At 47.6% G+C, this 27064-nt stretch overlaps 1 protein-coding gene across 2 annotated transcripts; it reads right to left on the bottom strand.

The window, feature by feature from the left end:
• Window positions 1–654: 654 nt before the first annotated feature.
• CDC42 (cell division cycle 42) lies at window positions 655–27029 on the bottom strand. 2 transcript variants are annotated; one of them, XM_062626326.1, is made up of 6 exons: window positions 26904–27029; window positions 13832–13972; window positions 9750–9822; window positions 7797–7906; window positions 7486–7683; window positions 655–2064 (listed from the first exon to the last, which is right to left on the bottom strand). In XM_062626326.1, exons 2-6 carry the CDS (start codon window positions 13934–13936, stop codon window positions 1975–1977), a joined length of 576 nt encoding a protein of 191 aa, XP_062482310.1. In that variant the 5' UTR covers window positions 13937–13972; window positions 26904–27029; the 3' UTR covers window positions 655–1974. The 2 variants fall into 2 exon arrangements, with proteins under 2 accessions (XP_062482310.1, XP_062482311.1); XM_062626327.1 differs by lacking the exon at window positions 655–2064 and adding an exon at window positions 2724–3580.
• Between the last annotated feature and the right edge of the window lie 35 nt (window positions 27030–27064).

The raw sequence follows: 27064 nt of genomic DNA, 5'->3' as shown, positions 1-27064 counted from the left end.
CCCGAGCTGCGAAGTGGACCAGCAGCAGTAACCAGATGGAAACACACATCTCACACCAAGCTTTTGGTGCACCAAGCACCCACCAAGTCAGCTTCTTCGAATAAAAGTGACCTTTAAGGAGACTCTTTGGGATGTGTTTTAATACTTAATACAGGTTATGCAGCAGCAATGTGAGACTTCACTGGCTCTTCGGCCAGAATGAACGAAAAGGTGTGAACCCTGTGTGGTTTGGGAGGGACATGGGTACAGTGTCAGGTGTCCCTCGGGTTTTGCTGCCTGCCCATGAACAGAGAAGCACAGGCAGCTTCCACAAAGCCTGACTTCTTGACAGAAGAGGTGCAGACCCCAATGACCCCCCAGAAGCCAGCTTTTAATACTTGGGAACATGCTCAATGATGAGTATTCCTTTAGTTCAGAGCCACCATCCCTCCCTTCAGAGCTGGGTGCTACAGCAAAGACATTGCTTTGAAGATTAGAGTGACCCTGACAGAAGTGAGGCAGCAGCAGAGATGAGGGAGGACATGAAGTGACAGGATTAAGCATAGAGACCCAAACTAACTTGCAAGGAGAAGAGTGGGGCTTGCATGGGATAAAAGCCATAAAGTCCTTCACATTCAAGAGAAAGACAAGGGAAATAACTACCCTCAGGCAGGCTTGTGAAGATACTTTATGTTTAATACATCTGAAAAGAATGCATATACAAAGAACTTAGACATGAAAAAGCATTGGTTCAACACTACCGAGTCTACAAGAAACTGGAATTTTGGGAGGTGGAGAAGATTCCCTAAGTCTTAAAAAACTTTGAATTTGCAAGGCCAAATAATCTTGTGGTAAACCCCTACGATGGTGCAGTCAGTGTGGGGAGACCCTGCACACACCTCAGCGGGCTGGAGCCCATCTGATGGGTTCAAGGGTACCTAGGAGCCAAATGAAGAGAAAGGGGATTCCCTTCACTGGTCCCCACATGGTGCCACCCAAACAGCAGAAACCCCTCCCTGCAGCTCCTTCCCACTGACACAGGTCTGCCCTTTCCACTCCTCCCAGGAGGATGCTGAGCCATCCAGGAAGACATGCACCACCAGGGCCAGCTCCAGAACTCATCTGAACCCACAGCAGGTTCTCTCAGCAGTGTATGTGCTGGTCACTGTAATTAATTTCTCTCTAATTGAGGACTGGCAGAAGATGGGTTTGTTAAGAGCCAACGGAATCATTGGGCATGCTTAAAAAGGTGCAGCTCTCCGTGACATGACAAAAGCTTATGATGTCAAAGATTAAGAAGAGGCTGGCAAGCTACTTTCAAGTCTGATGGTGCACCCAGAGAATAGGATTCTCCTATTCCTAAGGCTTCATAACTTAGAGGGTGGGGTAGAAATTTATGACCTGCACGGTGGAAAGCCAGGGGAAGAGATACAAGGCAACTTCAGAGGAGATGCAGATGCATTTTCTACACTCCTCCTTAGAGGAGCACCAGCTTGGGACATTTTACTTTGCCGTGTTTGCCTTTAGCCCTCAAGTCTGCTCACACCCAGGCTGCTGGCTGGCTGCAGAACAGCCCCACGAGTTCTTGCCACCAGAACTAAGTCTTGCCAGACTGGCCTATGGGACAAGGCTGCAGTAAGGCAGCCCAGAATTAGTCTGTTACAGAGAAAGTCATCACAAGCATGCCTGGATCTTAAACAAAAAAACAAATTAGAAACAGTAAACAAAATAAAAAACTAGTACTGATCAGTGTTTTCTGGTAATAGAGAATTACTCAAAATTAACTAGTTTAACTGAATTGAGGGGGCACTGGGGAATAAACACTAACATTCTCATCTCACACAGGGCTGGGGGGGGGGAGGGATGGAAGTGAAGGGCATTTGTCATTATTGCGAAAAACAAACTTTAAAATTTGGATCTTTAGTTTGATTTTTAAACATTGCTTTTAGTACGACATCAAACACCAGCTCTGCAGAAGGGGCTGTGGAGGGATGTTCATAGCAGCACACACCTGCGAGTCTTCTTCGGCTCCGGAGGCTCCAGGGCAGCCAATATCGCTTCGTCAAATACATTCTTTAGGCCTTTCTGGAAAGGGGCAGAGAGAGAAAGGGGCAGTCTCATTTCAGAGCTTTCACACAAACACAAGCACCGAAAGCCAAGCGGCAGAGAACCCCCTGAATGATGAGCCCAGGTTTGCCACCTACAACTCCCAAAGCCTCCTCTGCTCCTTCCCAGCGCCTTGCTGTGCTTCAGCACCTGGTTTTCTGAATGGGAACACGACTCCTTTGAGACCAGACCAGAACACTTGGTGTATACTTGTCCCTGCACACGGCAGGGGGTTGAGCTAGTTGATCTTTAAGGTCCCTTCCAACCCAAACCATTCCATGATTCTATACTTCACACGAAGCAATGCACATGTACCAAAGTCATTTCCTTAAGGCAATTTTTATCATTAGCTGGCTGCTAACACATTTCACATGCTAATGACAAAGCAGGAAGTGCTGCATTCAAATGGAAGAGCCCGATCCAGAGCAGCAGACACCCGTGTGAAGGAGAGGAGACAAGGCAAGAGACATGCAGGAGAACAGCCCCAGTCCCGTGCTGGGCAGGCTCCCACAGGCAGAGCCCAGGAGCTGTGGATGGTACCGGAGGAGTCGGGATGGAGGAGCAGGAGCGGGCACCGGACGCGGGGTTAAGTGTTAAACTGAAGCCAGGAAGTGCAAATCAGAATAAAGCTTCATCAGTCATTTATACAAACAACTGCAGTTTTTAATTTCAAACTTGAAAGACAAGCTACAATTGATGTTTTCTCCTTAAAACAATAAAAATCAGAAGCATGATAGTAAGAAGCAGCTTTACATCTTACAGTAACAGGCTTTAAGGTTCTATTATTGAAATGGAGAGCTCTACCATGTTAGTGAAAGCAAGAATTTTAACAGTTCATAAAGCAGTAGCAAGTACATTGAGATTTCCTTCCCCCCAGGACCGACAAATACTCCACCATAGCACAGACAGCCAAAGCAACAGCAACAGAAAAACATCTCACTGCACAAAGGAGACCCAGAAAACCCTTCACGTTACAGCTCACTTGCAGATCACCGGTTCAGGTACTTTTGGCATGCAAATACAGTTAACAAGAGTCACAAGTAGAGATTGAAAACACACCCAGCGGTTTCTTCCAGTTGGATTGAGGAAGATCAAGCATCATGTCTTATTCTTTAGATCTTTCTTTAAAGAATGATGTAACCAGATCCTTTCCCCCTGAATTATAAAGCTACCCACATCTGGTAACCCCAGCAGCAGAGAGTTAAGCGAGTCCAGTTCATGTTCCACATCACAACAGTTTACTAAAGATCTTAAGTATTGTTTTCAGTCCAGAGCTAATACAGAGGTTGCTCTAAGGTGGTAACAGGCACAACAGCTTTCAATCAAGGTGGTTTTATTCATGTTTTAACCAGGTTTCTACAGTAGTGGGACAGAGGAAGCAGCAGCAAGAGGGGAAGGAGAAAGTTTAGAATATACAGCACTTCCTTTTGGGCTGAGTTTCCGGAGGCTCGAGGGCAGCTAGGATAGCCTCATCAAACACATTCTTCAGACCTCTCTACAAGACAGAGGGGAGGAGAAAAAACAGCAGCCAGGTTAGAGGATTAGAGAAAAACAAGCAGATACAAAGAGCATTCAGGATAGACCAGGCTGAATTCACAGAGGCAGCAAACAGATTTACTTTGTAAGAAACAAAGTAGATCCCAGGAGGAAATCTCATTTAGATGACCCAGAAGTCAGTGTCAGAGACAGACAGAACATGTGATGGACCAAGTTAAGACAAAATGAACCCCAAGAAGGGCAGAGGCACAAACACAGTTGGCAGGAACACAGAGAGGGAGGCGCTGCACAAGAAATGGTGGTTTCCACTTCACTGTGAACGCACACGTGGGGATATTACAGGGCAATAAACACAGTGGAGAGCAGCTGGTCCCACCACAGCGATCCAAAGGGTCAGGTAAACCTTTTGCAGTCACCCACAGTGGGTAAGCAAGTGCCTCCAGTGTACAGGCTTACTGCTCCCAACCACCCCAGTGAGTCCAGAGCAAAGGCTCCAAACTCCTTGTGCTTTGTGAATTCAGCCCCTGAATAACTGAAGATCTCCAGATGGCTGACAAAACAGGATCTGGGATCGAAGCAGAACCTCTCTGGTGAAGCAGTCACCACCTTCAGACACTGGATGCCAGTCCCCGAAGCAGCGATGCGACACCTCACCAGTGCTGCTAAGGAGCCAGCATGGTAACGGTGCGGTCAGTTATTCAGCTCAGTACCAAAGCCAGTCTAACCAGTCAAGTCATGGGAAGACAGAACAGCATTAGGACTGGAGTGACTGAGATCCAACAAGCAGTCAGAGAGCTGCAAGGGGGCTGCAAGGGATTACACTGGAGCACGAGGCAAGCACTGCACCTGCGGTAGCACAACGGGAGCTGCAGCTCTGCTGAGCCACACTAATGCCAACGGTGAAACCCAGCTCCGGCCACGCTAACTGGACTCGCCTAAATCTGCTGTCATGAGAGCAGCCTTCTGAAGTTCAGAACTGCTTGAGCCCAGCTCAAGACAAACAGAAACTTCAATGACTTCCTGTCAACAACAAAATGAAGATTAACTTTTTTAATCATTCAAATATAACTGGTTTCTCCCTCACAGGCTGGACTGGTACACCCCTTCTAGAAGGTCTTTAATCTTGTTTTACATGGGAGATCTTTAAGGCAATTCCATCTGGAAGCATTTAAGTCCATATTGTTACAGGCAAGATTATACTTGAGAGAACAGAAGTTAAGGAAATCACCATGTGCAGCCATTCTGTACATCCTCCCAGCAGCTCTTTTTAAATGAGCTGACAGAAGAGCTGGAGACCCGAGATAAATCATACAATAACGCCTATGGGAAGGCTGAGCACTAATTAGATTTTCTTGCCCTGCAAGAATAAAGCTGTTGTATAAACTCATTATGCCCTGTTAGATAGATTAAGGATGCAGGCAGGGCAGGAGTCAGGGAAACATGCTTCCTTAGTTCTGCTCGGGGATTCCGCTCTTGTTTTCCTATTGCACAGGAGAAATCAATTTGGAAGACAGAATTTGGGATTTGTTTTGAAGAATCCAGCAATAAAATAGAGAAGGGAAGAGGAGGGGGGGGTGGAAAAACACAGGAGAGAGACAAAATATTTGTGGAAGTGGGAGTGGGCTTAAAAGCCTGGATGAACCAAGAGTAACCACAGGAAAGGACCTGGGTTTGATACCACTGGCACACGGGCCTCGATACAGTGGTTAAAGTACCACAGCTCCTGTGCTGCACTGGGACAAGGCTGAGGTCAAGCTCCTTCACCTCCCTTTGCAGGCAGTTTAAGACACTTCATAAATCTGACTGTGCCAGAACTGTCAACCCAGCATCAGGGGGAGGAAAGGAGCTGAATTCAAAGTTCTCCCTTGTGTTAGGTACCAGCATTGAGCTTCAGGAAGCCCACTCACGCATTTAACTCAAGTGTTACAGTCTGTTTAGTTGTCATGTCTGTCAGTCACCATTTCCTAAAGCAATGTGTCACCCACTTTTTACAGTGGTATTTAGTACTGTTATGTAGAAAAACAAAGACAGACATTGAGAAGTGCTTTCATCACAAAAAGGGATTTCACAAGCCCAGGAAAGGAGGGATAGAACTGTCTCCTCAGTACTGCTGGCATCCAGCCTCAGGGAGGAGGAGATAACTCAGCCTCTTGACTCCAGAACATTGGCTCTTCCATACAACAAGCAAATTCTTGCTCCCAGGAAAAACAACATGCTCTGGCTCCATGATTTTATGATCACTTGCTACCATGGTGTCAAAGTCATTTCTAAATTAGCTGGGAAGGAACAAGCCACCCTGGACTGCTAAGGTGAACTGTGGAGATGAAGGCCAAGGTAAGGAGAGACTGAACTACCCAACTGAGTCAAGCTTCAGTTGCAACCAGCTACTGTGACTGCTTTGTAGCTAAGAAAACCACCCTCCTAAAACCATCAATGGGTACACAAGCACTAGTGCTCTGAAGGAAATTCAGGCTGAGCTTCTAATTCATGAGGCTGTTCTCTGCAACAGATAGTTTAGTCTATGTGGAAATGAGAATGGATAAACACTGACATTTTTAATTGTATCACCTCTTTCTCTGGTAATTCTAAGTGCTTCCATGCAATTTAAGCAGACTAAACAAGGCAAGTTTAAAGCTACAGAGGAAAGGATCTCAGTAAGCAGTACAGGACAAAACGGTCCTGGTACATATTAATCCAACTGACAGGTTCTAACAGGTTCTAATCAGCAGCAGGACTCAGGATGTGCCAGACACCATCTAAAAATGGTACTCTGGGGGTGACCACATCTAAGAGAAGTACAGCTCAAGCACAATTAACTCTCAGCTTGCATGTGAGCAGTAGGGAAGCACAGCCAAAAGCACCTTTGGATCAAGGATTCCCCAGGATGGACTGTGTGCCTCACCACACCACCTCCTGCACAATTCCATCAAAGCCTCTTCCTCCTCCAGCAAACAGCCAGGCAAAGCTTTGTTAATCAACATGCAATCTGGGCAAAAGGTGCAAGACAGGCAGGACTTCAGGCTTCTTGAAGCTTAGCAATAAAGCTTTGTGCTGAAGATACTAGAGATGAATATAACAAAACTGAAAACGTGAGGGACTTGACACTGTGCAGCCCTAATTCCATGCACATCAGGTAGGAGCAAGCTCTTTAGAGTAGCATTAAGGAATCTATTGAAGAGTTGTCACAGTTCTGCAAGACCAGGCACGCAAGATCAAGTTCCCAGGGCATCCAAAGTCAAAGCCACACATCAGCGAGGCAGCCGATGGCTCCCATCCACCCCACCCTACTAATCCTAACTTAAAGGGAAAGGATAATCAGGTTTCCTGGCCTCAAAGCAGCTATTTTTGTTGGCTTTAGACTCATGTTCACAAGTCAGTTCACTCAACATCACCATGTTTACATCTTCAGAGCTATTTTATTATTAGTTTCTCTTTCAACAGAACTTCCACCTTAAAACGGACACAGGAAACAGCTCCCCACCAAGTGCACAAGAAAGGAAAGCAGCTCACAACTGCTTCCAGTCTCAGAAGTACCAGTACTGACTTCAAGAAGTTTTTTGCCTTTGCCTGCTCTCTTCAGCAGCGAGCTGCATTCTGTGTCCCACTTACTATCCATAACACACCTAAGTTTTCAGTAGCTATTGTCCTCCAGCACAAAAGCCGTAACAGCAAACACATCCTCCTCCATCACCCTCTACGCTGTGCCTAATCTGCACAGGCTGATTTTCTTTGTACCACTGCCAAGTCCTTGTGCCTTAGAACAACAGGACAAAGAGAAAGCTACAATGTCAACACCAGGAACAGAGCTTATACCCTTTCACATCCATACTAAGCTGGTTTTCCCCATAACTGAAAAAAGCATGGTATATAAGCAAGCAATAAGGGTCCAAGACCACCCCTCACCTGCGTCAGTGCAGAGCACTCCACGTATTTGACAGCCTTCAGGTCCCGGGCCAGCTTTTCAGCCGTCTCTGGAGTTATGGGCTTCTGCTTGTTCTTGGCAAGTTTCTCAATTGTTGAGGGGTCATCTCGTAGATCAATTTGGGTGCCAACAAGCAGGAAAGGAGTCTTTGGACAATGGTGAGTAATTTCAGGTACCCACTAAAGACAGAGAAGACACAGTATTTGTTACTAATTAAGTAACAAATAAGCTAACTCCTGACATACTTCCAAACCACTGTGGCTGTTGTCTTTCTAGGCAGAACTCAACCAACCTTTTCTTTCACATTTTCAAATGAAGAAGGAGACACCACTGAAAAACAGACCAGAAATACATCTGTCTGTGGATAGCTGAGTGGTCGTAATCTATCATAGTCTTCCTGACCTACAGAGGAGAAAATTGACACAGTATTAGCCCCAGACAGTGAAAAATCTGCCCTTTGCAGGCAATCAGAATGCGAATTCCAGCACAACAGCATTATTGTGTTTAATCCTAACTCTTAAGCAAATACACATGCCCTGAACCCAAACATTCAAAGATCCTAGTTCTCAAATCCAGAAATCATTCAGTTGCTGTGTAACAATGAGCAGCTTAACAGCACAGGGAGCTGGGAATCCAGCAGAAGCATGTGTAACAAATGCTTAGATCAAACACCCTCAGAGTGCATCACACTCTCCTCAGTTATAAAGAACAGCTGCTGAACGGGGATCTGGCTGTAGATGAGGTGTTCTGCACCTCCTCCATTCATTAGAGGTATTGTGCCATCGAATTTCATCTCCCTGCAAAAAACCCTGCAGTTTGGAGGAAAAACAATCACTAGGAGGTTCCGACTTAGCTTGTGAACACTGAGGAAGGTATCCCCCAAGCAGTAAGAAGAGAATGCTGCCATTACAGGCGAGTGTGTTCAGGCATCCAGCAGCATTCCCCTAGAAACACACAGACAATCCAGGCCAGGCTGTGCTCGAGGGGAAGCCAGGCTCCTCCCCCTGAGTCCAGCAGAGGCAGAGAGAGCCTGCAGGGCACTGCCCCACGAGCTCAACACTGCCCAAGCTCATTCTTAAGCTTCCTCCTGCTCAGTTCAGCAGCACTCTGCTTTCAGAAGCAAACCTGCCTGAAGAAGCTGTTGTACTCACTGGGAGCCAAATCAAAAACTTGTGATCTGAGGCATTTTGAACAACTGATGCTCTCTCACCTATCACAGAGAGCACACACATCTGAGATCCTAAAGGACCTAACTCAACACCTGGGACAGCTCAATGGAGGCAGATCTGCAGCTGGAAGATGGAGGTCTACACAGCTTGTTACAGCCCCATGGACACAGAGGAGCCAAACACCGATCAGAACATCTTACTGCAATTAACAGACTATTCCAAAGAGCTTGGTCTCCATAGCGTAAGTTCAAAACAAAGAATTTCTTTTTAATTTAACAGTTAGCAATAGGGGGTTTAATCATATAATGGCTTGGGTTGGAAGAAACCCTAAAGAAAGGACCTTAGTTCCAACCCCCTGCCATGGGCAGGGACCCCTTCCACTAGAGCAGCTTGTTCCAAGACCCTGTGTCCAACCTGGCCTTGAACACTGCCAGGGATGGGGCAGCCACAGCTTCTCTGGGCACCCTGTGCCAGCGCCTCAGCACCCTCACAGGGAAGAGCTTCTGCCTAAGAGCTCATCTTGGTCTCCCCTCTGGCAGGTTAAAGCCATTCCCCTTGGCCTGTCCCTACAGGCCCTTGTCCAAAGCCCCTCTCCAGGTTTCTTGTCAGCAGCTTTAGGCACTGGAAGCTGCCCTATGGTCTCCCTTCTGTCTTGACATTTGGTCAAAAACAGGCTGTTTACTAAACAATCCATGTATTTTATACAACATGATTTCCTCCTTTAGTCGTCTTGAAAAATGCAGAAACCCTTTATCTTCCAGGTTTGGAGGTGACTTGATACTTTGATTAGAGGTGAAAGTTCCAAAGTTGTCATCTGGTGTCACACAATAAAACAGCTCTATAAAGCAAGTGGAATGTTTTCTTGGTTTGGTATTTGGTTGCTGTTGTGGTTTGTTTGGGGGCTTTATTGGGTTGTTTAAGAACTCAATTTAGCAACTCCCCAAAGGTCAAGAATGTCGAATCAAGGAGTATCTTTCCCTTTCATAAAAAACATAATCGACTGTATGTCTTCATGGTCAGCATCACCTCAACTAAATCTTGGGCAGTTACAAAGACCCAACCAGTTGATTTCTCACCTGCAGTATCAAAGAGGCCCAGGGTGTAAGGCTCTCCTCCAATCATCACCGTTACAGCATAGTTATCAAAAACCTGAAAACAAGAGAAACACATTCAAGAGGATGTGGATAAGCCACTTCTCAAACCAGCACCCTACTCACCTTGCCAGGGCTCCTCCTTGCAAGTCACCTGCACAGGGTAAGAGAAGCCACGAGGCTCACAGTGCTATTGCTGTTAAGGCTGTTAACAGGACAATTCAATCTGGAATAGGGATGCAGGAGCTGCTTCCATGAGGCATCTAAAGCAAGGGAACACTGGGTATATGACTGCAGGTAACAGGGGAAAATCCATTGAGTAGAACACCTGCAATAGCTCTTGCCTGCAATTGCAAAAAGATTTCCCACACTGCACACAAATCTCCACCTTCACACTTGGTGTGACACATAGAACACATCCCCATAGAGACTGAACAGATAAACTTCAGCACTGCCCTTCAGGGCACAGAGCTGTGGGGCTGCTTCTGACAGGACCTGAGCCCTCTGACATTCATCTCTGCGAGCATCCAAGGAATTCCATAGAGCCCATCTCTCCAACAGGAATTTATCTTCCATCTTTGGAGGAAGCACTACAGATGGTCAAAATCAGTCTGTGCCAAATTCACTAAGTGGAGAATCTGGCTCCTAAGTTATATTGTCTCTGTACAGCATCTGGCACAACAGTCCTGTCCTCAAGGGCAGATCAAAAGCTAATTATGCTGAAAGGGTTTCACCCAGTAACTTGTTTACAACACAACTGAGCACAGGGAGCTACCCAAAGCCGCCTCCTTCAACACCCACATAAAGGAGTAAACTGTCTGAGGTCAGTATCCTTCATTCAAGAACCATTTGATCTTCAGAACCACAGGAGACAGCATTTCAGAAAGTACCCTTGGCAAAACATCCTTCCCACTGCCACGAAAAGACCCACCTTTACCTGCACTGTGCTCCAAGGTCACCCCAAGCCAGCAGAGAGCTCTGAGTGAGCACAGGGAAGTTCTGCTTCAGCAGCAAACTGAGTCTGAGCAGCTCCCACAGCAGAAGGAATGAACCCACAACACTTGGAAGAGGCCAGCAGCCATCTCAAAAAGCTTCTCATGCAAGTGAGGGAGAAATAAGCAGTCACATGCACCTACTAACAGGGCTTTAGGAAGAGCTTAGGTCTTTCAGAAAAATCCCACTAAAAACAGACCAGTGAGACGGTGCTTCAAAGCTGAAGTCCAAGAGCTCCATCTGCCTCCCCTCCACCCGACTGTCCTGCTCACAGCAGTATCTGACACTATGCTGACTTTTCCCAACTCTTCACAACCCACAGGGACTGAGAAAGCGGCTGCATATCCCCAGGAACAGCGGCAGAAGCAGAGGTCCACCCCTGGCACACTATCCTGGATCAGCATTCAAGATTTTAAAGTACAAGAGATTCCAACCCCCACCTCCCTACCTGCAGCCAATCTTTCACACAGCACACTGGGTTTGCCTCATGGAGCACCCCAGACTAAGGTCTTGGGGCTGAGGAGGGTGGGAAGCACCTCACAGAGCACGTTCAGTATGCCATGCCTACTGCTTCAAGGCTTGAAAGAACAGACCAGGATGGGAACTCAGCTACTGCCAGGGTCAGAACAAGAAACTGGTATGGTCCATGCTGAAGGTCAGAGCATTTGCTCTTTCAAAGCTTCTTTCAGATGACCGAAGATGGTCAGCAGCTTAATCCCCCAAAGACACTCCTCATTTTGCAGTGGACAGGGAGTCAATAATACTACTTGAAGCTGCCCTTTAGGGGAATCAGCATTCCCCTGCGTCAGGATTCGTTTCTGAAGCTCTCTATCTACAAAATGGGATTTTTCATTTTTGCTTTTTAAGGTACAGCTACTACTGAACAGGTCTGGGGTTCAGCCCCAAGCTGGCCAGGGTTACAGGGCTGCCCTTCAGACAGACCCACTGCAGTCTCACAGCATAATCCACAGACAACTTCACCCTGGACTGTGCCAAACAGGCTAAAAAGCAGAAGAAGAAGAAGCTCCAACTCCTGCCAGTGCCAGACAGCCCAGAGCTTTGGTGGGACAGAACTCACCCCCAACCTGCCCATGCCTCTCCACAGACATGCCCCTCGCTGTCCTTTCTGATAATGGCAATGGCATCAAGAACATGCAGGTGACAAATCATGTGTAACCAGAAGTATGAAGCCCATCTCCCACTGGGAAATAGCTTCAAACAAGAGAGAGGGCTGCAAGACACAGTGCCAAGTTAAAGAAACTCATCCATCAATCTGGACTGGTGCATTCTCCAATGTTTGTCCAGAGAAGACGTGGCTGCCCCATCCCTGGTAGTGTTCAAGGCCACGTTGGATGGGGCTTGGAGCAACCTCCTCTAGTGGAAGGTGTTAGCGGGGATTTTCAGACAGTACCACCATCTGCAGGGCAAACTCAGAAGCTTTCAAAATACACACTGTAAGATGACAGCATTTTTTTAACATAATTAAAGGATCATGTCACTAGGGGTAAGTATAGAAACACTCGCTGCCTGAACTCCCACTTTCATTTTGTCTTGACCATAAAGAACAGCTTAAATAGGGCAAGCAGAGCTCCACAGGTCAGCACAGGACGTGGCTGTCCCAGAGCATCACAGCAGGATACTTAACACCACCCTCAAAAACTTGAGCACGGCAATACACAGTTTCAAATACAACTTCTTGAGTGATCTGTACCAAAGGACCTCCATGAGACAGGCTGAACCTGGGTCCCCATGCCTGCAGCACAACCCTCAGGCTCCTGACAGTGGCCACTGCATCCAACCTGAACACGGGTCTGAGAGTCCTTTCGTCTTTAGTTCCTGATCCACAACTAAATACAATCACTTTTGTTCTGTGGAAGCCTGTCCTATTCTTAACAAACCTCAAAGTTGGCAAGTTGAAAAGCTCTGGGTAGTGGACAAAGCCAATACCCCCAAAAGAAGCAACGATGTTTGTTGCAGCTTCTTTTCCACAGAGGGTATCTTTATAAAGAAGTGACTATTCCAAAAGAGCTATGGGCAGAGCTACCTGGCACCTCAGAGGAGCCCTCTGCTCTTTTAAGTTGCTTTATAATAGCACAAAAGATGATTGACCCTTTCACCAGCAGGTGCTGAACCTCTCTGTGATGCATTTCCAGATCCAAATTTGTCTGAGGTACCTCAATAAACTCTTCAACTCATTTATCAGTAGATGATGGCCTTTCTGGGTCATAACAGAGAAAACTCAGGAAAAACTCATGTCAAAGTGTCTTGCAGCAACCTCACTAAAACACTGAACCACCTGAGTGCCCGAGCTGTATCAGCATATGCAAGATTGAGAAGAAAAGCACTCTTCTGTTAGAAAGATAATGCACACACCACAGGCAGGCAGCAAACTGCTCCCACTTTGAGCTTTACATAAGGCAGGGATTCAGTATCTCAGAACGACAAGCCTGCAAAACTCGAAAAGGTTACTCAGAAATAGCCAAGGACTATGCAGATATTTGGAAGTACAAATGAATGAGGCAGCACAGTCTAAATCCAAACCTATTTCTCAAGCTTAGCTGCAGTTAACCAGCCACACTTTGTAACTCACAGCAAGACCTCTGGATTGCAAAGCAAAAATGAGCATCTAAAAATAGACCCTGGCTATTCTAGCAACATAAATACTGTTTTCCCTAAAACTGAAGGTGTAGCAAGGGCTGAGGGAGCAGGCTGAGAGCTGGTGCTCCTGCTGCCTGCTCTCCACTCACAGTCCTGACAACTGCAAATTATCTCATTCACAGAATCCCATCTGGTGGCATCAACAAACAGAAACCCAGGTTCTGAGGAGCAGTCAAGCAGCAAGAACTGCCTAGATAGAGGAAAGGCAGCCCAGCACCACCAGACAGCATGAAAGATGGGCAGCAGTAGCATATCAGAGCAATCCCTACTCTCCCATGATGTATTAGTTAGTCTCCAAGAGGAAAGCAGGCTGCAAGAATGAGCATTAGGATATGCCCAAAGGTTAGTTAGGAAGGAAGCTCCTGCTGCCCAACCCCAATGTGACCCAGGACAATGGGAGCCGTTGGCACACTTACCGTTGGTACATATTCCGATGGGAATTTATTTGTTGTGTAAGAGATTAAGAGACAGGTTTTACCAACAGCACCATCACCCACGACTACACACTTGATCGTCTGCATAGCTGAAGTCTACTTGAATATCAGCTCCAACAGAACCTAGGGAAAAAAGGAGATACACACATTTAGATGTTTCTCACACTCACTAGATAGCAGCACACATCATCAGTGAGCTTTGACGGGAGCCCAAACCACCTACAGCACATGTTTGGGATCTGAAAACAAGACATTCCTGGTAGATCTGTGCCTCCATCACACATCCAATAGGAAGCTGCTCATTTTCATACATGCAAATACCTCCTCTCAACACCAGACCCCTCCCACAGCATACATTGCACCACCTCAGACTATGTTTGGCGCAGTCACTTCTCTGCACCGTGAAGGAGCACTGGGTAAATTCAGTCACTGTTTTTACCTACTTACCCAGAGGTGGGCAAAAACGTCTTCAAGGCTTTTCCAGCTTTGTTTTTAATGCAGGGAAGCATCCAGCCTTAGAGGCATTGAAAGTCTGAGCTGGGGTCCCAAGAGCTGCCCAGTAACACACGTGCCTCCCAGGAGACGTGCCCTCTGGAGAGCACTTGGGTAAAGCAAGCTCAGCAAGAAACACAGCAGCAGCACCTTTCAAACTAGGTTATGGGATAAAAATAAGCAGGTACAGACAGAAGTAAACATGACTAATTCCTCCTCCCCTCACCTTTTTTAAGGCCTAAGTACAGTTCTACAACCTTCAGGTTCAAGTTGCTACATAACATGTACGTTTATCCCCACTTTGAAGTGGCCAACAGCTCAGTGGGGTGCCAGTTCCCAGGGAATCCAGTTACTCCCATGACATTACAAAGCCATCATGCACTGCTACCTTCACACTGTTCCAGCACAGCCTTCAGCACAAGAACGAGATCAGTATTTGCCATCAGCACCTCCTCCAGACATTAGCTACAGTGTGAGACACTGCTGCCCTTCATCCATATATGACTTCAATGCAAGAAGTGCCAGGCCTCTGGCCATTCACCCACACAGAGGTGTGAAATCCTGACCCCACAAGCCTCAGGCAAAGCCCCCACTGACCTTCAACATCTCCATATTTGAGTTACAGCAACACAGATTTGCAAACCGAGTTACCCCCTGCCAGGGTGTGGGGGAGAGGACAGGAAGGGACAGCCTCTGCAGCAAATTCACCCTCAGGATGGTGGCAGTGCTTTACCCTCCCACGGATGGCACCACAGCTCTCAGGTGGGGGTAACTGCATTAAAACTGAATTGACCCCTACTGAACTCTGCATGGGGGCACTTCATGTCTCAGAGGCATCTGGAAGCACAATGCAGTTCCAGGTTTTTGAGTGCTCTGGTCCCAGCTGCAGCATGATTTGATACTACACATCACAGCATCACACTTGCAGCGAAACATAACTGGTAACTCTAAACTTACAGCACTCAGTTTTGTTTCGGATGCTGTAGGGATGCTCAGAGATTTACACAAAGCCAGTTACCTTCATAATAAACAACTTCAGGAGCTCCTACAAACAGTACTTGTAGAAGCAAACTAATCACCACCATCCCCACCAGCCACAGGGAGATGTACAAGCAGTCAAGTACAGGAAGTGGCAGCAAAGGCTCTCTTGGAGCAGAACATCAGGCAACATCTGGAATGTCACACTCACAACACCACTGCCACCGTCTATACATTTCCATTTATACAATCTTCTTCCAACATATAAAGATGATGGATTTGCACAGGCAAATCCTCTTGTACTGGCTCCCCTGTTAAGTGTTTCAGTATCAGAATAACAGAACCCATTGATTTATGCAGCAGACCTCACTTGCAGCCAGCACATGACCAGCGAAGCGTATCAACAGGCCCTTCATTAATGCTACAAAAAAAACTGAACACATTTACTCAGATGGACAAAGCAATTGCTTCCATTTCAAGAAACATTTTCTGCATTCAGGTCAGGTTTGTATCTAGGCAGTATTAGACAATATTGCCCCAGCTGTGGAGGTGCTGCATAGATGGGCCTTGTTATGCTGGTGGCATTGAGCACAGAAAACACTTTAGACTAAAAAAGGCACCAGAAAGCAGGCAGGCACCAGAGCAGCTCAGTCTCACATGGAGACAGGCTTTTGCTCCCAGCAAAGGTGGAAAGGGAAGGGTCACTTGTTCAGCAGATTTCAGAAGCAAATCAAGACAGGTACCAGGCATGGGTAACAACTCAAGCACACTCCTGTTAAAATAGCCCAACTCACCAGCCTGCCCTGCTGCGTCCCCCATGGAACAGGGCACCACCACCAGCCATTGGGCCATGCTGCTGCACAGTACAGGGAGCAGCCTCCCTGAACCCTGTTCAGAGCCAATATATGAAATACAAAACACCTCTCACACTGGTGTCCCTGACACATCTCAGATGCCTTTTGAACTGAACTGGAATTCATCACAGTCCCCCCAGAGCCAGAAACCCCTGTCCCAGCTGCCCTTGCCCACCCAAGAGGTGCCATCAGAGCCCATCCACCTCCAGGTTAACAGCCCCTTCAGAGAAACCCAGCTCCCTTTCCACCCCTCAGCAGACATCCCAGCCATTCCCTATCCTTCCCCTCCCTTCCTGCTCTATCTCCTTTCCTAGCTTCTCACCCCAGCTATTTCTATTTCCTTGTTTATCCATAACTCCGGTTTCATATCCGCTTCAGCCACCCAGAACCCACGCTAGAGGAAAAGTCCAGACTCTGAAGCACTTCCTACGTTCACTGCTCCATACCAATCCATGATTAACTACACATCTTAACAGTCTGTACTGTGTAAGAAAACCTCCCATGTGTTCACATATCATAAACATATGCTTAGTGTTACTCTTTAAAACTTCTTACTCCAGAGAGCATCAAGCAAACAACAAAATGGAACCACAGTATCAGAAAGCTCATCAGCTCAAACAAATATGCTGCAAAACTCCATGTCCTTCCCCACCTCAGCACAGCCCAGTGCCCACACTGGCTTTGGGGGAGAAGCTGCTGGGCTTTGGTAGGGGCTCAGGGCAAAGACAAAGCACAAGCTACACACACATACACTTTGCCTGTGGATCCCATTATTCCTGTAGCAGCCCTTCACAGTGAACACCATCTTTATGTACACAGTTATCCTCACACCGCAGAGAACACGAGCAGTTCACATTAAGAATATCTCCTATAAAAGCAGGGCTTCCTCTCAACTCTGCACCCTAAGTTCACTCCTGTTTGGTTGCTGGTTTTCTTCCTTTCTAAAGGAAGGTATCAACATAATCGACCATTAAAAGCACTGAACCGGCTCACAGAAGTTCTGTATGTGCCACGCAACTACCACCCCTCTCATACCACTATTTAACTGCCCCCCCACCACAAGAGACACTTCAGGATCACATCTTTAAAGGACCAAATGCATTTAAGCACATATCCAGGTAAAGGGATCCCCTCACCCTTTTTTTTTTCCTTAATGGATATATAACTTTATCTTTAAATACTGAAATAAGATGACCTAAGGTTAAAACAGACACGAGTCTGAAGCATAGGGCTCCAACAGCTTACCAATGGGAAAGTGGAGATGTTGAATAAGTTGTTTTCCTTGGATTAGTCAGCTTTCTAGATTAGCTGGATGAGCCACTTCATGATTTCCACTTCTAAGAAGTCCACAGCAGACAGCTGAAAACAGGCTCATTTTTTGAGCTTAGATCCTGGGACGTGCTCTTCCATAGGAATAGCTTTGAAGATACTTACATCATGGACGTGGGGTTTAAAAGTGATTTAATCCAACATGAGCTACAACTACAGAATAAGTCATCCCCTGAATGCAACACCAAAAGAGGCAGAAAGAAAGAAAGTCCAGGGTTTGGGGTTTGTTCCCCCTCCAAAGCAGCTAGTAGGAAGTCTACATTGACAACACCCAGCAGGACTAGAAAACACCGAGTAGTTTCAAATATCTGAGGGAACTGAAACAGACTGGAAAGCGCTGAAGTCATCCCAGTTTGAGTGCAGGGGGTGGATTTTGAGCCATGTAATCATGAGCCATCGGGCCAAGCCCAGAGAGAAGAGCTGATAAAGACTGGGAAGGCAACACCAGCCAGTGTGACTTAGGGCTGCCCAGCAAGTTCTAAAGACTTAAAAAAAAACCCCACACTGAACTGATTTCTCAAACCACTCTGTATGGTAATCAAAAACATCAGCTCTTCACTACAGCACATGTTAACTGACCATGCTTCTAACACTTGCTGGATTTTAATCTGTTCAGCACGTGGTCACACGAACAGAACTTCACAGAACTCAGCAGAACCCAGGAGAACTGGGAGCCAGCATCCTGGAAACTCGACTACAAAGCCTTGTGAGCTGGAGCAGATTCATCGGGTGGCCCTGCTCCAGACTGAACTGGCCCATTTTACAGCCTCATGCTTTCATCAGAGAGCTGATCTGCACTTAGGGTTAATCCCAAAACGTGGCAACAGAGATGCAAGTGTTAAACTCAAGTCCCAGTAGGATGCGGTGTAGATCTATAATACTTCCTAATGCAAAGGAAAAGTTGGAGTTCTACTTTCTTGCCCTGTGCACACACCAAGAGACATGGATAGGTCACAGAAGGCTGGAGATACACAGTACCTACAGCATGTTCCCATTCACTAAGCACAAGTTGCAAGAAACCTTGTCCCACGTGCACCCCAACACAGAGGACCACAACCCCCTTTGTGCAAGCCTCAGCTTCCCATCTCAGTGGAAGCACATGAAACACGGTGTTACTACAGGAACTCTTCAGTTCTAAAATCAGTCTCTAACTCAGAGTAGCTGCAACACATTCTAGAAGCTGTAGGAACTACTGACTGTAAACCACGAAGTGAATTTTTTGGCTCTTCATACACAATTAGTCTTCCCTGCTACACCAAGGGGTAAGAATCTGCAGGATCTTGCCTTTACTCTTGCTCTACGAGCAATTTGAAGCAGAAACCATAAACCTTCATGCTTGTTAAGACTCCTTTTATTTTTAAGCTACCCAAAGTCTGTTTTCAGGTTGAAATGCGCCCATTCTCCTAGGCAAAGGAAACCCAGCTGTCAAATCTGTCTGCACATCCTGCACTAGCTTCCTGACGAGCCTCAGCAGCACCACAGCTTCCTCTTTCAGGCAGGCCTGAAACTGCTGCCATTTCATCACAGGTACCGCTGCAACCACTGCCTGATGACCCAGAGCCATTTCATGATGCTCTTTAGTACACACCATTACCTCAGGAGGCCAAGGGGAACCAGCCCCTCGCAGCTTCCAGATGCTGTTGGAAAGGATCAAACAGATCCATTTCTGAAAAGCAGGAATAAGACCTTTTTTTCCCCTCCCAAACAAGGTTATTTTACACTAACAGGTCACTCAGGTAACACGGTGGGGTCAAAGCATTTGGGAGTCCACAGTGGAAGTAACAACATTCACAGGATTTTACTCATGATGTGCTAACCACTTTACCCTTCCACGCTGCTTTCCTACCTTATAACCCCCCACACACACACATTATTAAATACATGTCTGTAGTTCATCATTGGTTCCTAGGTTAATCACACGCATTTCAAGGCACCCTTGCCCTACCACTTCAAGGTCCTTGCCCTCTGCCACCTCCTCTATCCCTACTACAAACTAACACTGCTGCTTTCCAAAGTGAAAAGTCTCCCAGATCAAGGGCATGAGGGAGATAATCAGCTACTACAACCCCAGCAGTCATGCTTTCCCCCCCAGAGATACCCACCAGCATTATGCAGAGAAGGCTCCAATTGCGTATCTGCAACACAAACCTGGCACAGCAAATGCTTCACCACAAAGATCACTGCAGACAATGCACCAGTTCCATCAGAAATCACAAACCTCTGGTGAAAAGACCACACTGGTGAAGTTCAGCTGTCAACCAGACAGTTAAAAGACCCTGGACTTCTCAGTGCATTGATATTACCACAAATCTGCAACGCAAAACACCAAGAGAAGCTGCTCTCTCATTCAGAGCTGAACTCCAGAGAGACGAACAGGCACAGAAGGCAAAACTGGCTTCAAGAGCATGGCCAGTATTCTCTTTGGCCAGCACTGGCCTTCTTCCCCACAGCTGATATTCTCCTCCACAGGTGTCCAGGGGCCTTTTCCAGACATCACCCAAATCTTCCAGCCCAAAGCCCACCTTTCAGCCTGCTAGGAATCATCTTCTTCATGGAGCCCTCACCCCGGACCTGCACACATCTGCCATTTCTATGGTATTAATGTGGTAAATGAAATTTAAGAGAATATATTGTGATGTGAACCACCTGGTGACCAAAGTCACCTGTCTGTTGCCCCTAGCTCAGCCTGTATCAGGCACACAACCTCAATACACAAATGCATCTGCTCCCAAAGCTGAGCATTAAAGCCTGGGTATTTAAAAAGCTGCCAAACTACACACCAGCACAGGAGTTGCACTCCTTTAGAGCAAGACAGATGGTGAAGTCCAAGGCAATACCTGCAAAAAGCAGAAGGGGCAGACTCAAGAAACAGTCTTGTACCACATCAGTTCAGGATCTTGAAAAACATATCCTTTTTAAATACTGTTTGGTTGCTTTGTGGCTTGCTTGATTGCCACTAACAAGTCAGACAATCCTTTAGTCCCTGCCTTTTGTATTCCACATGGGAACTGCCTCAGAAACACAGTGTGGCTATTTGGTTTAGATGGAAGATATCTAACTAAGACACACAGGGCCTACAAGTGGCTGTCAAGACAAACACAAGAATTGGGGCGAGAATTCAGATCCACAGTGTCCTGGTTTCAGGTCCCATAGCAGTGGAGCATGCTGGTGGGCTGTGTCCCACCTGCCCATACCCACAGACTCAACCTGGTGTCGATGCAAGAACAGGAAACACTTGGTCACACAAAAGCCAACTCTGTGAAGAGACACCAGATTATCATCATTGGAACTGGACGATCTTCAAGGTCCCTTCCATAGGATCATAGAATACAGCTGGAAAGGACGTTAAGATCATTTAGTTTCAATCCCCCTGCCATGGGTAGGGATGCCTCACACTAGACCCTGTCACCCAAAGCTCTGTCCAGCCTGGCCTTGAACACTGCCAGGGATGGAGCATTTACCACTGCTTTGGGCAACCTGTTCCAGCATCTCACATCCTCACAAACTTCCTTATATCTAACCTGAACTTCCCCTGCTTAAGTTTAAACCCATTTCCTCTTGTCCTATTGCTGTAGCGATTGCAGTCACTGATGAAGAGTCCCTCTCCAGGACCAACCCATACCATTCTGTGATCACCACTGACGTAGCCACACCAGCACCATGACAGCCCCAATTCAGCTCTGGGGGTGATGTTGTTCCTGAAAGCCACAACGTTTGCTGTCATTACAGCAATCCCTGTTTGAGACAAAGTATGTGTCCGGGATCTTGGAGCATCCCCAAGTCTGTCACTTAACAGAGCACGTGTATCACAAACAGCTCTGTGGTTCTGAAGCACACATTTCTAGACAAGTTACTCCAAATTACCAAGGAAGCATAAGAGACCTCTCAAAAATGAAACTGAGATCAACTGATGTTTTCTATGTCTAATGCAACTTTCTTTTTCTAACCATGTGAGAACTAACAGCTGCTTTGTACATCTTCCTAAAGGCTCCCCAAAACAACCTGGTAAAGCAGACACACACCAGATAAGTGAAGATAGCTGGGCAGGGGAATTTTAAAAGCATGAACCTCAGTTACCATAACATGTTTCTACAACTCCAACAGAAAGGGAAAGCCTTCTCAATCCACTGTAGTCCTAAACAAAAACAAGCTGCCCATGCAGGCTGCTCAGTGCAGCCATGACCACATCTGCCCACTTGCCCCAGCACCAGCACTGCTGACCTGTCCCACTTCAGGGCTCAGAATAACAACCTTTCCTTTACCACCACCTCAACAGGAAATAGCAAAAGTGTCAACTCCTCTGTTATCACTCCAGGTAAGCTTACACTGCCAAAACCAGCTGTCAGCACTGGGAAAACCTGCCTCAGATTAAACACTGGGAAGTATGTGGGCCTACATTAAGTCCTCTTCTCCCAAAGGCATTTTAATCTTTCATTATTACTCTTCACTTATATACCCTACACAAGAAGCTGTCTCACACAAACCATACAACAAAAACCTGTTCAGTTTTTTAACACTGCATTAAAAAGAACTATCTTTATTAGCCTAGTTTCATACTGTTAACAGTTAAAAATACAAGCTGGACCTTTTTGCTTATACAGCCATATCACGGCACTCACCAGCTTCAACGTTTCTCTCTTCATACCCATGGCCAACTACATTTAACAGCAGTAAAACAGACACTGGCAGAAGTTCTTCTATTCTGAGGCACATTTTTTTGCATAATGGGAAGCACCCTGAAGGCACATCAGTTGTGAGAGATCATCCCCACTCCACTGATCACCCCTCGCTCCTGTCACAGCTCAGGGAGTGGGACAGTTGCTGGTGCTCCATGCACCACAGGAGGACTGTGTGCTCAGGGATGACAGAGACCGAGTAGCACCACACTGTCTGAAGACTAAAGAGATAAAGCTCTGTTAAAAAACACTGCAAAAGCCAATTTTGCCAGACAGTGACAGCTTTAAACTGACATAGGGTAGATTTAGTTGAGACACTAGGAAGAAGTTCTTCCCTGTGAGGGTGCTGAGGTGCTGGCACAGGGTGCCCAAAGAAGCTGTGGCCAGGTTGGACAAAGGGGCTTGAAGCAACCTGCTCTAGTGGAAAGTGTCCCTGCCTGTGGCAGCGGGTTGGAAGTGGATGAGCTTTAAGGTCTCTTCCAACCCAAACCACACTGGGATTCTACTAAAACAAAGTAGCTGGAACACTCAGCAAGACTGAAGCACGACAGGTTGCCCTGTGCTCACCTAACCATAGGAAGGAACCAGAGCAGTTGGAACCACCCTCCCTTGAGCAGCCCAAGACACAAGACAAGATACGCACAGCACCATGGCCAAGGCAGCAGGACCAAGACTCCATCAGGCAACCAGGAATTTCTCAGCAGTAAGGAGATTGAAGATGCTTGAGAGGAGCTACTTAGCTCAGCAACATTTCACAAACACTAAAAAACCTCAGATCACTGAGCTCCAGCTCGGCCACAAGCAGAGCACGCCACTGCCCAAGCCAAGGCCAGCACGTAGCCCTCCCACAACAAGCCCTTTTGCATTGAGCTGTTTACCAGCCCCAGCTGCCCCAACACAAACAGCTACACCACTTTATGAGGTGGCAGATGCCTTCTTTCCTTCCATCCAGAGCCGAGAAGCATTTTTGTCATTTTCCCCTCCCCAAAACAGAACACTCATTATTGGCCAAAGACACAGCACAGCATCTTTCAACTTGAGAAGAGCTGAACAATTCAAAGCAGCTCCTTACAAGACCAAGACAATTCTGGCAGCCTTTGCTGTGGCTGCAGAATGCCAGGATCCCCTCCCACTACAGAGCCTGTCCCTAACACTGCACGAGCCAGGTAAAACCTTCCCCTGCCATCGCTGGGTCTAGACTTAACGGAACACGTGCTGAGACCACCAACCTAACCAGAGAAGTCTTAGTAGTGATGAGCCAGTCCCTGCACACTCCTTCCACACATAAAGGCTCAGAGAAAGCCCCCACATTACCTTTTTAATGTTGGGTTTAGTCTGGGTTTTCACAACAAGAAAAGAGAGAGCACAGACCAACTCTCTGCTAGGAATTACGCTGTAACATGCAAAAGTAGCAGGGTGATCAGCAGCACAAGAGCTTAAAACAGAACAACAGGGTTTAGAAGCTTTTGCAAAACTAACTCTTTTGTTTTCTCTTTATAAAATGTCACTTGTTTAGAAGAAAGGTCCATCCAGCTCAAGAAAAGGACAGCTCAAAACAGGCCAAAGAGTATCCTGAAGGTTTGAAACTCTTCAAAATAGACATCACTATCTGAAAGCCAACAGGAAGATAACAAAGATTAATTACACAACAACAACATGGAAACTCTGCCTCTTGCACTCACTATTTTCAGGTTTACTGCACACCCAAGGCTGCGTAAACAAACCCAGTTCTTCAACCCAAGAACAACCTAAAGGTTGCAGCATCAGAAGCTGGGAACACCGTGTTACCCTGTCACCCACCTCAGACACTTACCTGCACCCATCACAAGGATGCAGCCTGATGTACACAGGGAAGGATAACTCTGTGCTGGGCTTTAGCCCCAGGGGAAGCTCTGGAAAGGGTTTCACCTGTCATTCCTAGGGACAGTCCTTTTTGATGCATACCATTAGCTATATTGTCTAAGCTTTTTTAAACAAGGCTTGAAGGAAGCCACCTAATCACTTAACAGGCTGCAGAAGTGTAAAGATACCTTGAGTATCTTTAAAACTCAGCATAAAAGCTTACCTAGTCAAGAAGTTGGTTTATTTGTCATATATTAAAGGATAAAGGGGGGAGAGGGTTCACCTGCATTTACCAAGTAGGGTCAGAGGAGCCAAGACAGAAGTTTACAATACACCAAGCGGTTAAAGAAAGCTTCTTGCTACCTGGAGTACCAGAAACCAGATTCAGTTCCACTTAATTTGACAGCACCTTCATCTTCTACAAAAAAAGGTGCTGTTCTTTCCTCAGGAATGAAGCCTCAAAAGCAAGGACACCAACATCCCCCACAACTCCTCCTTGCAGGCTACTGCTCTAGAAGCTCAGACCACTGAAACCCATACGATTGAGCCTAATGACAGCGCGAAAGCGGTGACCACAAAAGGCAGGCAAAAAGAGGGCTAAAATACACAAGTCCAGGGATGACTTTCAGAAGCTGTGAGCACCCGCATCAGCAAGCAGCAGGTTACACACACCTCGGCTGCAATAATGCATCTTCATTTCTTGTACAAGTTCTCAAAAGCCAGAAGCAGAGCTGGAACCCAGTGGCACCACCACACTGTATTAACTCTGAAGCTTGCAGGGAAACAGGGAGCTGTTGAGAAGGTTTTAAGATGACCAGCTGTCTGTGCTCATACAACTTAAGGTATGTGTTTTAGTACTACAGCTGCATTTAACCAGGAGGAACTGTCACATCAGGATCTGCAGTCAACTTCATGCTGCACTTAACATCAGCCTCTCACAGGCTTTCCCGTAAAGTCAGAAAAGCCCAGTTGCACACTCATCAGGGAAATCCCAACCAGTTTCAGATGGGCTCCATTTCTGTTTACTATTGTTCTTTTAGTAGCTCTGCCATTTCCATTTCAGATACTCCACGACTTCCAGGGCATTTCTATTCTACGGTGAAAACACCACAAACTTCCCCCAGAACAGGCCACAACTTTGAGGCAAACAACCACCCTCAAAGCAGGGCCTATAATGTATGTAGAGCATCAGCGGCAGGTCATGAATAGCCAAGTTCAAAGTATGCAAATCTGACGATTAAGATTTCTGCCTACAACACGTTACCAAACTACAAACATGTTTTATCTTGCATCGCAGTAGGTTTTATTCCTTGCCAAGACTTAAAAAACCCTTTCCTCATTGTTACTGAAGCATACACATGAACAGCTTAAACGCAGAACCACTTCTAGTTAGCAATACACTGATTCAGGTCTTACGTGCATCCACAAGACCTGTGTCTCAGGTATACATTTGCCTATTCTGCCTTCCCCATCATCCTAGCCTAACCAGAAGGAACAGTTTACAAAGCAGATTTTCCACATATAGCTAGCCGAATACAAAGGCTTGCTATCTGAAGTTGGGTTTGCATAAGATCCTGAAAGAGAGAGAAGCTTTAAGTGCTTTCCTGAGTTATTCCTATTAGCAACACAAGGAGCTTGAGCCAGGTTTTAAATACCTTTCAGGAAAAAAAAAGGCAAGGAAAACCAAGGGCTTCTGGGGCACCGAGTCTGAACGCCCTGAATGAAGGCAGCGAGCATCTCCTTTCCAAGAAGGAGAGGCATACATGAACACAAGACAAAGGCAATCACAGATGGCCAGACCAAACTGCTCCTCACTACCCAGTTGTCATCTAACATGGCCTCCTGGTTAAGGCCGTGTCTTCCCCGTGCTTCTGTCCAGGCACAGGGGGTACCCACACAGCCAGGACACCAGGGATTCTGTCCATCTGCAATCCTCCACCGAGCACAGGTTTCACAGTGCCGCTGCTTGCTCCCAGCTACCTGGCCGGAGAGCGTCTCCCACTGCTGCCACCAGCTGTGAGTTCTACCCGCACAGGGAAACCCGCAGCTGGAAGTCCAGGTCGCCAAACCAAACCTCTAAACCGCAGCTAGGTGACGTGCTGCTGCAGCATGCACACCGCGATGAGATTTCGAAGGAGAAAGACAAACATATGTCAACACCAACCCTCGAGGCAGCACCGGCTCCCTCCCGAATCAAAACCAGCGGCATCACCGGCGCTGGGACGGCCTTTGAGCGAGCCAAAGACCTCGAACCGAGAGCAGCGCAAGCCCAGAAGCGCCTCCCAGCTCCTTCTCGTGTGGGAACTGACTTTTCGCAGCGCATACAGCTTAGGCTGAGCCTTTAACAGCGCCCGCACCCCCCGCTGCGGCTCAGCGCTACCACAGAGCTCGACGGAAGAACCCGGCCCTTGAGCGGACCCCACAGCCCCCCGAGCAGGAGCCCGCAGCCGGGGCAGGGCCGGGCCCCGCCATGGCCGATGCACCCCGCGCAGGAGCGCTTCCTGCCGCCGCTCCCAAGCGATGAGGGTCCGGCCGCCGCCCGCCGCGCCAGGAAGCGGGGGAGGGGACGGGAGGGGAGGCGCGGCCGCCGCCCCCCCCGGGCAGAGCCGAGCCGAGCCCCAGCACCGGCACCGCGGCCGAGCCGCACCCCCTCATCCCTTCGCGGCTCTGGGAAGGGCTGCCCCCCCCCACCCCGACCGCCACCACCACCACCACCACCACCGGCGGCTGCCCGGGAGGCCCCCCCACACACGGCGCGGAGGGGGGGGTCTCGCGCGGCAGACGCACCGGCCCACGGCGGCGGGGCCGGCCGAGGGTGCCCAAGGGCACGGGGTAGCGGCGGGGCGGCGGCGGCTCCGTGCCCGCTCCGGTGCTTCCGCTCACCTTAGAGTCTCCGCCGGGCGTTGGCAACTCGCTGCGGGGTCTCCTCGGCTCGGGAGCAGGGGCACGCCGCCACTGACGTCACCGCGCAGCGCACGCCGGGCGGGGCGCGGCCGCAGGGGAGGGGCGGAGGCGTGGCCAGCAGGGGGCGCTGCTCGGCTGGA

Source organism: Pezoporus occidentalis, unplaced genomic scaffold, assembly GCF_034315485.1.
Source record: "Pezoporus occidentalis ecotype Australia unplaced genomic scaffold, CSIRO_AGI_Poc_V1 ctg290, whole genome shotgun sequence".
NCBI lineage: Eukaryota > Metazoa > Chordata > Aves > Psittaciformes > Psittacidae > Pezoporus > Pezoporus occidentalis.
Note: the sequence above shows the minus strand (reverse complement) of the source record. Positions and strands in the feature narration are given on the sequence as shown.